The 14,642-nt window shown below is 43.1% G+C and overlaps 1 protein-coding gene across 2 annotated transcripts in view; it reads right to left on the reverse strand.

The window, feature by feature from the left end:
* LOC146830895 (fibrocystin-L-like) overlaps window positions 1-14,642 on the reverse strand; it is a 1,171,295-nt gene that overhangs the window by 1,019,104 nt on the left and 137,549 nt on the right. For both annotated transcript variants that reach the window (XM_085605085.1, XM_085605086.1), the window contains exons 9-10: window positions 2,146-2,213; window positions 2,017-2,059 (exon numbers count right to left, since the gene is read on the reverse strand). In XM_085605085.1, the coding sequence (XP_085461211.1) occupies window positions 2,017-2,059; window positions 2,146-2,213 (111 nt within the window). The remainder of the gene's footprint in view (window positions 1-2,016; window positions 2,060-2,145; window positions 2,214-14,642) is intronic.

Consider the following 14,642-nt stretch of genomic DNA (forward strand, 5'->3'; position numbering starts at 1 on the left):
TCAACATATCACAGACCTGCTTGATGTAGACATCCAGCAAAACCAAATACCTTTTAGGCATCCTGGAATATTCATCTAGACTCCTGAAAAATCCTTAAGACCGCTCCCTCACAAGAAATATCTTGCCTCCTATTGAGAAACTGGGTCTTCCAAAAACACTAAGCCTTTGGAAATAGCTAAGAGGGACTACACTACATGCAGTGCTCCAGTGGTGGAACAGGCAGGCACAGATCACTATGGGCCGGATTACGACTTCAGCACTAGGTTCCAGCCCGCTGCTGCACCGCCAAAGCCATGGTCAGACTGCCTGCCAGATTAGGAGTTTCCTCCTATCTGGCAGGCTGGCTCTTGCGTTCCCACGGTGGTGCCTCAGAAAATGGGCACCGCAATAGGAACACCAAAAACAGTTCCTGCATGGCATGGACTAAAACGTCCATGCCATGCAGTAACTGGTATGCATGCACACAGTGGGGCACATTTTGCGCCACCCTGTGTGCATCCACAGAGCACAGAAGCACAATGGGGCCCTGTGGGGACCCCTTTGTTTCCTCTCTGCCAGGGTTATCATGGAGGAGGAATGGCCATGAAGACCCTGGTGGAGAGGAAACTCCTAATATGCTTGACGGGACCGTGGTGGTTCTGCCAAGCATATTGATGTCTCAGCACTGCCAGGGAATGTCGGACTCCTGGTGGTTGTAACGGGGCAGTGCCGGTTCGACTGCCCAAACTGTAATTGGGCAGTCGGGAGACCGCCGCGGGGCCCCACGAGTCTGGCAGTCCCTGGATCACCAGACTCGTAATCGGCCAATAAATTATTACAGAAGGGGCTGTAAGTGTTTGTGTAGTCCTTCTGTAACACACAAAGCACCAGTACACATACAGAGCTGGCGCTATTTGAAGTGGGTATTCCCTCATTTTCATGGAAGCGTGTCCCCTTGCAAATGAGAAAAACCCTTTCTCTTTGTGAGCTCGCCATGTAATGGACGCAGGTGAAGAGACACATAGGACTTCAGGTGGTGCACTGACTGAGTGCCACAAACAGATGGGGTACAGTATGTGCGCCTGCTGAGGGCAGCCCTCTGGTGGAGAGAAATGGGGATCCATGGCCCTCCCAGACATTCCCTTTTATGCAGGTGCAGTCACTCACTGCACCCACCTGCAGCGGGATCTCTGTCCCCCCTTTGAGGTGCAGGTGGGTGCTGCCTGCACAGTGAAAGACAGAGTGGCATCGTTCCTAACCAAGAGACACCAAATAGTGAGGACTCAAAATCATACTTCAATCAAAGCTCAAATGACATGTGACAGTGACAGCCGTCGATCCTGGACACGATCATATTTAATATGTGCATGAAGCCTTTGGGTCTCTATCTCATCAAAGCTGAAGATGCCGTGCACCAAAATGCAAACAACACCCATCAATCAAGTCACAACATATACCTAAAGGTTTTCATCAAACAAATACATCATGTTCACTAATGCACTTCCCCAAGGCAGCTGCGTCTTCCCATGGGGTGTAATAGACCGCACTGTGCTGCGGCACAAACATGGACCCTATTATTAAGAAGGACTAGGTCTCTTTTAGTACTCTCAGGCTTTCTCTGAGATTGATTGGAGAGTCTGAAACAGTTTTCAGGCCTAGCATCGCCCATGGTTTTAACACACAGTTATTAATGTCTCCGATGTTTGTGTGGGGCGTATAGCACTCTTTATGGACAAGTCAGCTGTCAGGTCCAAAGAACGCACTCTGTGTCCTTACTCACACCGTCCTTTACATCATACTGAATTTCCAAATATCTATTGTATTTCACTTGCAGGTAACTGCCACGTTTTTATAATTTCCATAATTTAAAAAGTAATTTTTTACTGTGAAAAATGTAGCTTCTTTTTTAGGCAGAAAGAAAGACAGTGCAAACATGTTAGCTCATAAAATGAAGATACAAATAGTTCTTTGAATTAAAATACTAAAATATCACTCTGAAATGAGCTTCTAATCATAATATTGCAATCGTAGAATACCTTCCATAAACAGAATCCACGATGAAGCTGACATTATGATGACCTGTATAAAAAAGAAAACAATTGTAAGCGTACTACAGGATCTCTATAGTGCCCACAAATCAAATATGTACTAAAATGGCAGCTTACCAACGTATGTTCCGGTCATCTTACAAATCATGGTTCCCGCGTTAGAAGAAGTAAGTTGTAATCCATACCTAAGGGAATACATTGGAATCATTAACGGGTATTTCTCTGTAAATAATTACAGAACTTTACTGTACTTTAATATCGTCGTTATATGTTTTGAGTGACCGGGACTCAGATTCCCACAGAGATAGAACATTCTGTCCCTTGTAGAAAACCATGTTTGCACATGGGTCAGAATGATCAGTTATGTGAACTATACCACAACCAGCAACGAATCAGGGTCATAAAGACTGCATTCCATTGAAACATTTCGGCAGGCCAACCCTGGATGGAGCTAAACAGACTTTACACGAACATGAACATTTAAGTGTGGTCAGAACCAAAATACATATGTTATGTTCCATTTTGGGCAAAACTAGTTATAGGAGCTTTTTATCCAACCCCTAAAATTTCAACCGGCAGTGTCAGGTTGTATGAGATAAAGCTTGTATTCAGAGCATACTTTAGGGCGTTGCAACCCTATGCCTCTCTCGGTGGCTGTGTTCAGAAATAACCTTTGGGTTTAAAAGCACCTGCTGCAGAGTTCCTTGTGTGTCCAGCATTTTTCAGGCAACAATTACAATATCTAAATAATGTTGATGAATAATATTCCTGCAGGCAAGAGATCAGAGTTTTGTCTAGTGCCAGTTTTTCACCCACCATAAAGTGCAAAGAACATGTATCACACAGATCAAAGAACCATATTTTACGTGAATATAATGGTAATATACCACAGTGAATTATGAACTGTGATCAAAGAGCTGCAAGCAAATTCCATGGTACAGTTGAAAATGTTGTTTTTCCACGGTATTTCATAATCTTAATGTTGCTAAAAAGGATTTAGGTAAAAATACATTCTTATTAGTAAGGCTAACCCCTACATTGTGGTATGTTCTAAATTCTGATTTTGTGCTTCTCTAGAACAAACACCTTTAAAATGGACTGCCTACTAGTATAGATTAGATGTGATTCCTGCAACTTGTATTCCTCATTGTTTTATGCAGCATTTCCTATACACTGATTTGCACAGGTATAATTCATTGTCTCTGTGTAAGGTTAGTGATGTAATGTGCTCTTACATCCTACATTGCTATGAGTAGGGCTACAAAAACAAATTAAAATGCATGTGGCATGGGGCTATGGAAAGATGAGCGGCACTGTGCGAGGGTGGTACTTAGAGAAGGAGGTAAGTGGACGGTGCTGAAAATGTTTGTGGAAACAAGCACTAAAGCTTGCCCTGCTTGTTTTACAGGGCTGTTACAGGCATAAGAGTAAACACCGTATGTGATTTTATAAATAGAGTATCCCTCTTATCAACACACTTGCTTGGACTGTAAACCCTGGAGAGGTCTTTTAGAGAGAAAACTGTCAAAACCTAAACTAAATTTAGAACTGAGGTTTTAATCAGTATCGCTGCATATCATATGTACGTGCTGTAGTAGTAGTAAGTGCTGCAACTATTACTGATATAATGTATACACAGCTTTGCTTATAGGCACACTAGACCAATGCTTTTTTCCAAGCTCACAATGTTAAGCAACTCCATACTCCTACCCACCTATCAAACTGCTGCTTAACCCCTTCGCTGCGGCGGAAATTCCGCCGCAGCGCTGGGGGGTGCGGGGGGGCAGCGCAGTGGCCGTGTGCTCATGACGGAGCCACGCCGTCATGAGCCACGGTTGGGCTGTGCTCATGACGGAGTGGTTCCGTCATGACTCCGCCCACAGCGCTAATCGCCCGCACAGGCGGGGAATTAGCGCCGCGTGAGCGGCGCGGCCGCCAACGGCCGCAGCATGACGGAACCACTCCGTCATGAGCACACGGCAACCGTGGCTCATGACGGCGTGGTTCCGTCATGAGCACGGAAGGAGTTAATGTCAAAAGTCATTGCAAACCATCGCCAACCTACATAACACTGTCACCTCTGACAAACGCATGCTATTATGCAGCTTCAAAGCTGTCTTCCCCTTGAAATTGCAATCCTTAAGGCACTTAGGCCCAAATTCTAAAAGGTTGAGCATCGGGTTAGTGTTACTTTTTCAACACAAACCCAACGCTAATCCTTTTTGGGGATTCACAAACCAACACAAATTGGTATTTGCATTGGTTTGAATGGGAAAGTAACTCAAAGCAGAGCAAAACGCTGCTTTGCATTACTTTGCACCAGGGGGGCGTTACATGGGTGGTACATCGGCATACCCGGTCACCACCCCCTGCCTTTTACCACTAAACCCTATTCTCAAACATTAGTAGAAAGGGTTTAGAGCCCAAAAACGAACTCCGTTGGAAAGCAATGTTTTCATTTCTCCGTGCTTTTTGGTCTATGCATGCGTGCTGCACTGTACCGCACACATACAAAGTAGATTTTTTTTCCACTTGTCTAAGTATAGTATTTTGTACAGGGAGAATACCCTTCATGTACAAAACCTATGCTAGACTCATGCACACACTCTAGCGCTATGGTGCTAAGCTGTGTGCTTGGCCCGCGGCAGCTGAATCAGTGATGGCACCAGAGAGAGGGGAGGAGAGAGCCATTTCCATGTGTATATGCTACTCTTCTGCTCTCTCCCTGTCACGCAACGTGACACAGCATTATTGGCTTCTGCGCTGCGTTCTGTGGCAGCTACAAGAATCCGGGCCACAGGGTCAATTCACTAAGATTTTATGCTGTGTTTGCATCAGAAAAGTGAGGAAAATCGTCACAAAAACCTTTTTACCAATTTACTTTCCAGCGTTAAACTTATTTAGTGCTGGATAATCACTTTAAAGTAACACAAAGCAGCACATAGCACTGCTTTGCATTACTTAGCGCCAAGGGGACGTACCATGGGTGGTGTATGGTTGTTCCCATGCAACCGCCAAAGCTTTCTGGCATTAAGCCCTATTTACATAAAAAAAGTATACAGAGTTTAGCATCAGAAAACAGTGCCCATTTCAAGTAGGAGCTATGAAGAAGAAATGCTTTCATTTCTCCTTCCTTTTCCAACTCTGTATATGTGCTTCACACATACAAAGAGGGAAACGGTTTAAAGTTAGTCTGAGCATAGTATTTTGCACTGGAAGGCTATTCTTGCTATGCTACGTCCACACAGACACCCTTGCACTATGGTGCAAAGGTGAGTGCATGGCACATGGCAGCTAATTTCAGCGCTGGTGCTAGGGAGAAGGGAGGAGAGTACCACATTTCTGTAAATATGGCACTCTCCTGCTCTCTTCTTGCGCAACACAGCACAACTTTTTTGCCTTCTGCTATTCGCTGCATGAGATTTTAGTAAATAGCCCTAAGGCATGTATATACTATTTTTTGCCATGTTTGCATCACAAAATGTTATGTTATGTTAAGAATTTTTAAAGCACAAATGGTTGTTCCTAACAGAGTGTCCCTGCACTAGGATTGCTTTATCGGGTGCAGAAAAGATAATAGAAAATGAATGAGAGAGAGAGACCTGAACAGAAAAGAAAGGCAGATACGGAATAAGAAGAAAAGCCAAGAGTTAGGCTAGCTAAACAGACATGTTTTGAGTTTCTTCCTAAAGATTTTCTCATTGGGTTCTTGTCTCATGTAGAGAGGCAGAGTGTTCCACAGCTGTGAGGCCCGAAAGCCAAAGGAAGAACCACCCAAGCAAGCTCTTTTTATGGCGGGCACTGTTGCCAGTGCGGCATCTGACAATCTAAGTCTTCTACTGGGTTGGTAAGATTTAATTAATGGAAAAAGATAATATGGGCCCCTGCCATTAAAAATCCTATGGCAAAAGTACATAGCTTTAAAATGAATTATTTTCCTCAAAGGCAGCCAATGAAGATCTTTTAAGGCAGGGCCTTCAGGTGCCCGCCTCGGAGGTTCAGAAGAAGATGTGACGACGCATTCTGCACTCTGAAGTTTATTTAATCTGCCCTGTGTAGTTCCAATGTAAAGTATGTTACAGTAGTCCAATATGGACATGGCAAGAGCCTGAACAACTCTTTTCCTGGCATATAAAGGAAGAAGATCCATGATTTTGGCCAATGTCTTATGAGTGTCAAAGCATTTCCCAGCCACACAAGCTACTTGGCTGTCAAAAGTAAGTTTATAATTGAACAGAAAACCTAGGTTTTTCACTTTAGGCTTTGGGTCTGAAGTAGGTCCAAGTTCCTTAGGCCACCAAGCTGAAGGCCAAATGGAGGGTTGTTTCCCAAAATTAAGTACCTCCATTTTATTAGCATTCAGCCTGACGCAACTCACGCTCATCCATTCTGCATGATCCCTCAAACAAGATCTAAATTAAGGGGTGGGGCTCTCCTTCTCCTGAGATAAAGTGACAATAAGCTGTGTGTGATCAGCATAGGACACTATGGGAACATTGTGTCACTTGATGACATCAGCCAGGGGGCGCATATAAAGATTGAACAATGTAGCGATCAATATCGAACCCTGAAGCAACCCCTGACATAGAGGAAACACTTCCGAAGTGATAGAGATCTGTACCACTTGAGAGATACGGTCCTGGAAAAAGAAGGCCAACCATTTTAAGGCTAGGTCCCTGATAGCGTATATTCTAAGGCGCTCTAACAAGAGGCCATGAGATATGGTATCAAATGCTGCAATAAGGTCCAGCATAATAAGAGTGGCCATTTGGCCTCTATCAACACAAAATCAAAGAAATTCATAGGCCAGCAATATGTATGCTATTTGATTACATAAAACTTATCAATTGAGCATTAATATGTTTCTCTGCGATCTTTCATAAAGGGGAGAGGCAAAATAGGCCGGAAATTTTCTGGAAGAGATGAATCTAATGAGGATTTTTTTAAGAAGAGGTTTCACAATAGCATGCTTCCACTTTGTAGGGACTATGCCAGTTGTAAAAGAGACGCTGAGTAAATTGCTCAGCCTTGGTAAGATAGACTCCATTCCCTGGATCAAATTTTCAGAGTGTGCCAGATCAGAGGGAGATCCACATTTTATCTTAACAAGAAGTATATGAAGTTCATCCAGGGAGGGAGGAGTGAAAGTGGTGAGGTCATTGTTAAGAGCGAGAGCATCAAACAAGGCCTTTTGTCACTAGAAATCTCTTGCTGTCTCATGAAAGGAATCATACATTTTTACGACTTTGTCGAAAAAGAAGCAGGCAATCAATTGGAAACTCTGTAAGGATGGGGCTAAATGGGTAGATACACATTCTAGAGATGATAGAGAGTTAATAATTTGAAAGAGTTCTTTAGAGGAATTGGACGGGGACTCGATCATATGAGCATAACAATTTCTTCACGTAATACGGATAAGCTTGTGATATTCCTTCAGGGCCAAAGAGTAGATGACTTTACTATTAGTACTAAAGTCCTTGTGCCACATACGCTCTAGATGTTTACACAATTTTTTCCATGACAGGTGCTCCTCATTAAACCACTCTGCCAATGGGTTAGAACAAGTAGTACGCTGTTCAGTTAGTGGTGCAATCCTATCAAAGGCACCCGTAATCCAGTCATAAAGATAGTGATTGACCAACTCGATGTAATTTTTAGGCTGAGGGTCCTTAGTCGAGTGTGCAGTAGTAAAGGCCTTCGGAGTGACCATCACCCATTTCCTGGTTTTATATTTAACACCTTCTTTACGGATTGCAATGGGACTAGCCAAAAGAAAGCTGAACATGATAATACAATGGTCCGACCAAAAGACCGGGATTGGATTTCCAACTACCAATGAAGTGAAGTTGTAGAAAATTGGGTCCAGCAAATAGCCATGAATGTGGGTGGGGGCTGCCACAAAATGGAACATCTGAAGGATCGCTAAAGCCTTAGTGAGAGCGGAAGCTGGTCGACAGGTTACATCGCAGTAGCGGCTCCTGGAGGGAGTGCTGCCGGGCAGTGACGCAGGGCGGGGAGGGGCAGGGTGAGGGGTAGTAAACTCTGGATTATGGCCGAATGGAGGTAAGTATACAAATAAATAAATAAAACTAATTTCGTTGCACGGGCTGCATCGCCAAATGCGATGCAGCCCATGTAGTGAAGTGAGTCCCAAACAGGTATGGTCTCAGTTTCTTCAGTGCTCAAACCACAGCAAAAGCTTCTCTTTTAAAATCCACCTCTGTTCCCTGGTGAGTAACCTCTTACTTATGAAGGCTACGGGTTGGTCTAGGCCTTCCTCATTTAGCTGTGAGAGCATAGCCCCTATGGCATGCTCTGAAGCATCGTTTTGCACTATAAATTTCCTGGAGAAGTATGTGGCCTTGAGTACCTGTGCTAAACACATGGCCTCCTTGAGGCTATCAAAAGCTTCATGGTAGGCCTCTATCCAGATCACTTTCTCTTGCTGCTTCTTGGAAGTCATCTTAGTCAAGGGGGCACCAATGAAGCCATATCCCTTGAGAAACCTGCTACACTATCCAGTAAGGCCCAGGAAGAACCTTACTTTGAGAACTTGTGCAATTCAGCCTTTGAATTAATCCAATGTTATTACTTGCATAGGGTATACCTGACCCCTAAACAACTCAATAGGAAAAACCTCAGGATTCAGTCAGCTTGTCCTAGATGCCAGGGGAGGTGGATTTTTAGCACATGGTATGGAGCTGCCCGATCCTTACTCCATTCTGGGACACAGTGACTGCCTTCTTTAATGCCACCACTGACTGCAACCTTGACAGAACACCAGCTATCTGCCTGTTGGGTTTATTTCCCAAACCCCATACCAGAACTGTTAACACCAGATTTACAGACCTGGCAATTATCCTGGCATAACGCCTTATCGCTATGTCTTGTAAGTCTCCTGCTATGCCCTCTTTACTAGGGTGGAAGCAGAAGTTGTCTAGATGGGCGGAATTCTGAAACTAGAAGCACAGAAGGACCGACCCAATGCTGATCACACGCCTGGTATGCCCAGATGCTTCGAGACACCCCATGCATAGCCATGGACTGCAGCCTACTCCCCACACCAGATGAGGTATTGTCAGTTAGGGGCTGCACCTTTAACAATGCGACCAGGGAGTCTTGATCATATACACACTGCCTCACTGTCAGCCTGTGTGCTTGCCCCGCTGCACCCACACCCCCGCTGCTGAATGACCTTTCTTCCAACTTTAGTGTTTTCCTCCTAAAGACAGCAATGGTGGCCCGGCGAACCAGCAGGCTTTTGTTCACCCTGTTGGGTTTCTGGTTTAGCCACTGTATCTTACTTTTCACCCCATCTTACCCGCAGCTGCTCCTTTAAGTTGGTGAGAAACACACAGCTTATTCGTTTATGCAATTGGATTGGATTAGATCATGCAGTGACTCCGCTCACATACGTTTCACCTCAATGTGTGACTGTCTACTACCCTACGCATTCTCAGAAATGAGTCTGTACTCCATTGATAAATACTACTTTTGTATAACATTTCTCAGAAATGCTAATAAAGTTTGTTGCAAAAATAAGGACGTATAGGGATGGCTAATGTGATAACAGTAACTCAAATTTGACTAGTCTTCGCTACGCAGTGCTAACTTAGTGCACACCCTTTCAACAAAAGTGTGAATTAAACTGCTCCAGCACACACCGAGGGTCTGTGTACAAATAGCAATCCGACCCATCCTTAATATTAAACTGTCAAACTATACAGTAGGATTCAGATCCCATGCAGCATGGATGTGCAATCTTCAGAACATGATGACTTTTTGATTGATTAGTAGAACTTTAATGGCAACGTGAGCTACGTCCTCAGCTTTGGCTGACTTTTTCAAAGCTCATTGAAAGGCTGAAGTAGCATACAATTCTTTACCATGCAGTCTAGATCATCCATTGGTGCCAGGAATGAGTCACTTGAACACTTTAAAACCATAACCTAAAGTCCTGTATTTACAGCAGGGTAATAAACTTTTGTAGGGTATCAAGTGGAGACTATCTTATCATCATGTACTGTGTGTTTCTTTACATGATATTCTTCTAGTTCCAGGTGGCCATTTTGGCAGCAGTGCACTTTATAGATTGAATAAATAAATAAATCACTGAAAAGTATGAATTAACAGGAACATCTCCCAATAGTATTTGTGCACCACAGATGTGGTAGAAGGTATCAAAATGCTTAATATTACTGAAGACGAAGTCCAAGATTTTGGTCCTAGCACAAGGAAACTCCACTCATAATGGTAAATATTTAAATTAGGTCAGTGCTTGATTTTAAATTCCTCACCAACTGCTACGGGATGAATTTGTATTGGAGCACATATTTCTTAAAGGAGTAGACTTATTTTGCACATGCATGCTAACTGTTTAAAATGTGTTTGTTGCGAAGATGTTCTGCTGATGGAAGAAGTACAACCTCCCAGGTGGGTTCAGTAAAAGCTTTATTGATCATCTCTACTGCTCCACCCCTATCACATCCAGCTTGCCTCACAGGAATCTCCCAAAATTGTAAGGCAGGCTTCAGAACCCTCAGATGGAACATTCTAATAAACAAAGGTGGGGAAGGTACCAAGAGGGAAGTTTCTAAATTGCAACAGTGTTCTGTTTAAAATTAGAGACAGCATGCATTCAACAAAGGGTAGCCAACTGGATGACACGTTTTCTGTACTCAAGAGATTGCTTTGCAGAGGAGTTTTGAGTGGTTTATAGTTTTTGTGTGTCTGTGGCATAGCAGGCATGCATGGATTTAAATGCAAGCCCAGGAAATGTACTACTTATTCCCTGGTTTGCTAGAAAGAAATCTACTTTATTTGGATTCCAGTGGGCCCCTCAGACTCTTGTACATGATGATATAACACCTGCTGCACTAATAACACCCAAGCCCCTGGTTTGTGTGTGCTTCTTCACAAGTTGACGGTTACATGGTGGTCTGCCTTCTTGCAATTTTGATGTAGTTCTTTTGTGGACATGACAAGCTGAATACGTCTTCTCTGGACCTGTCATGCATGAAATTTGTATTACCTCTTTGCCAGACACTAAATCTGCTGGAGCTGACACATTTGAAGGAGAGGTTACTAGCTGGTTAACACAGGCTAGAGACAACTTTGCTCCACTTCAGGAAACTAAATAAAAAGACCCTGGGTGGTTCCAGCTTTTCTACACTTGCCCCCTGTATCTGAAACACCCTACCACGAGATATAAGATTTGCCTCCTGCTTTTTCAAATTTAGGAAACTTCTGAAGACATGGTTTTTCAGGGTGGCCTATGACTAACCAGTGACAGCGTATAACTGTAGCTCTGCTTCTATAACTTTAGAGCCAAGGGCCTTTTCAGTGAGCGTGTGATTTATAAAATTCAATAACTGAACAATAACATAACACAATTTTTGAGTGCAGGAGGTGTTTCTTATGTCCATGTAGAAAAAACATGCTTTAATTGAACCTACTTTGTGTGGTCTTCTTATTTTGCCAGCTACGACCACCCTTAACCTCTGCATGGCCTTGGATCAACAAAATTGAGACTACCTACAAATACATATCCAGGAGCTAAGCACTTACTGGGATGAAGTTCTCCTACACAGACTGGGCTCAAAAAATAAAATCTTGAAAATAAAACTGGCTTTTGTTGCCCATGAAGAAGAGAGAGCTACCTTTCCCTGAAGGAAAGGGAGTTGTTTGCGCCTGAAAGGAAAAAAAAACCTGTCCATATCCAAGAAAGATCTGCACAAGGCCAAGTGACAGGAGTATCTCTACTAATAAGACATCAAGGAACCATAACGTCCCAACAGGAAGCAGATTAGTACATTCTAGCTGCCTGGTGAAACAGGCAAGGAAAAAGAGCCCCAACAAGGATCACCTATGTCAACGAGCTGAAAGACACCTTTGTTCAAGTGAACTTGTCGCATCCCTGTCCACATGCCTAGGCTGCACATAGCATCACCCCCTTTGCCAGTCTCGTACCAGCCGCATGGAGTCAGGCTCCGAGGGCCCATAATGTTTTTCTTGAATACTGAACCATTCAGACTATCTATCTAGCCATTACAGTTTCAGGAATATCATAATTTGTAATCACAGTTTAACCTTATTCATAACATGTAGGTGCCAGTGAGACATGGAGTTCATTGGTTGCCTTCAGTCCTGTATTTTTTTTAGTTGCCACTGCCATTGGAAAATGTTGACAATGTTCAGGTCTTTCTGAGACAAAGGGCCTTAAAGTAATGTATTCCTGAGCAACACCATTGGATGAGCCAATCAAATCCTACATCTCTCCTCCTTTGAAAACCTTTGAACCCAGATGGGGTTTCGACTGGTTTAAAAATATATAAACTGTTAATTGATGCAGAACTCTGCCCCCTCCTCCCGATTCCCTAACACGTCGTAATGTTACATGATACTGCTGACATTTCACCACGAGTGACGTTTCCTCCCCACAGCACTAACCGTGGTCAAACTGTTCATCCTCCACTTCTGGTGATCTCCTCATACACCCACGCATGAAGAATGTTTTACTGAGATGTATAAGGTGGCCTCATTTGAGAGGATCATTTACGCCCTCGCAGAAAAACCTGACACCTTCCAACAGGTATGGGAGACCATCCTCCACGAGGATCCTGGATGACTGATGGGTGATCATGCACCCCCCTAAGAGATGCATCCTCCAAGTGGCACGATACTGTGTAATTCTTTCCTAAGACCACAGCAACTTCACTTCTATTCCTACCTCCCCTGTCTACATTTCCACAAAGGCGTCCCTTTCCAGCTGCTTAGTTACGACAACCACAACACAACTTATTGCTGCCTAACAGCCTCCCCCCCCTCTTTCCTTCCCCCTCTTAATTCAGAGAGACAGACCACCCACCCCCAACTGTTGGCACGGCTGTCAGCCATCTCAACCTTTCCTCACTCTATCACACCCCTCTACCTCTTCTCAGAATCGGCCCCCAAACACTCATGCTGTTTGCTTGTTTCTCTCAGCGGGGTTTACCAATAGACCACTGTTAATATGGCTTTCGCTGCACAGTCCTTGGTATTGTCATTACCCCTTTTACTTTTGTTGTTATTGATGTGCCTTGCTGTATGTATCCAGCTACATTGCTTTACTGTGCTGGTATTACGTAACCCAGAAACCTAAATAAATATTTAATAAATAAATAAATAAATAAATAAACTGTGTATTGAGTGGACACCAGTAGACAAACTGCTTACTTGGAGATTTCAATGCTATTTACACAAAAACTACACCTGTAGACTATATTGGGAAGCATGCTTTTTTGTGTTGATTACGGTTGTTTGGTTCAGGGACTTATACTGTTTTTTAGAAACTGGAATCTCAATGGCTTGAGTTCAGTTCACTGAGATGTCCACTGTTGCACTCACTGAAAGATCCCCTGAAGCATAAGTCTTGTCATAAAATTGCAAGGCTCCTGCACTCTACACTATTTGGCAAGCAGTGTTATAGGGATACAACAGACAAGTCCCAAAGCTCCCATGGAGTAGCATTGGACACCTGGCCAGAGTTGCAGAAAGGTCTGTAAAAATGGTAAGAGCAGTGTCTCAACCTCAGACGGCACTACCACACATCATCTGATTTTATGTATCATATGTATAACTGCACTTTTTACTTATATTTAATCAAAAGTCTCAGTCTTCTTTGAAGGACTTTGAGTTTATTGAGTATTATTTATTGTGTCCTGCTGTAGCTACATTTCTAAACCCTACTGCATCTTAGAGAAAATACTGTTAGCTCGACCCTGCTGATTATGGAGTGTCAATCAGAGTTCAGTTGTATTGGTGAACATTGTATTGATGAGTAGAAACTAGGAGAACCAACGCAGGGTACTGCCTGTAATTCTTCCAGGACCCTGAGTAAAGTCTGCAAAAGTGGTGAGAAGGAAATCAGACTGAGGTATCTGTAAGAAATTGGGTTATTAGTTGTGTAGGATGGGACATCTGCATAAATTATTAGGTCCACAATTTCTCGTGATTGTGAACTAAGTACCCCATTGTTGCACCTGACTCTCTCAGGGTAGCAAAGTAGAGCAGAGCTAGTAATTACTATTTGCTGGCATGCTGTAATACCACTCAATAAATGATTGCCAGGCAGTGTTTTTTCTCTGAAAAAGGAAAATTACATTTATTGCACACACCCCACTAAATACTAATGCATTAATTTACAAATATATACACCAGGCAGATAAAAATACCTTTGGTGGCATTATAACATCACTCTTGACCCCTACTGGATCCAGGCACCCAAAATCAAAGCACCCTCCCACGTATCCCAGGTAGAACATGCCTATTGCAAATGACAAGAGGTCATCCCACCAAACACATAAGACAAGCCTATTGGCTCTGTCAAGGGTGCACTACAATAGAAGACCATTAACTCCATGTTACCATTATATCACTAAAATCAATAATAATATTTAAAGGCAATCGGTTATAACATTAAAGCATTGTAACATCAATCAGGTATCACTGCTAGCAACAAACTTTCAATACATCATACATAAACCAGCATACATGGGTTTGAGTATTCTTTAACAGTTTTCTCTCACATAACCTTCAGCTGTAAAACCCACCACTAGAGATTAGCCAAAGAACAA

The sequence above is a fragment of the Triturus cristatus genome, chromosome 5_1 (assembly GCF_964204655.1).
Source record: "Triturus cristatus chromosome 5_1, aTriCri1.1, whole genome shotgun sequence".
In the NCBI taxonomy this organism is placed as follows: Eukaryota; Metazoa; Chordata; class Amphibia; order Caudata; family Salamandridae; genus Triturus; species Triturus cristatus.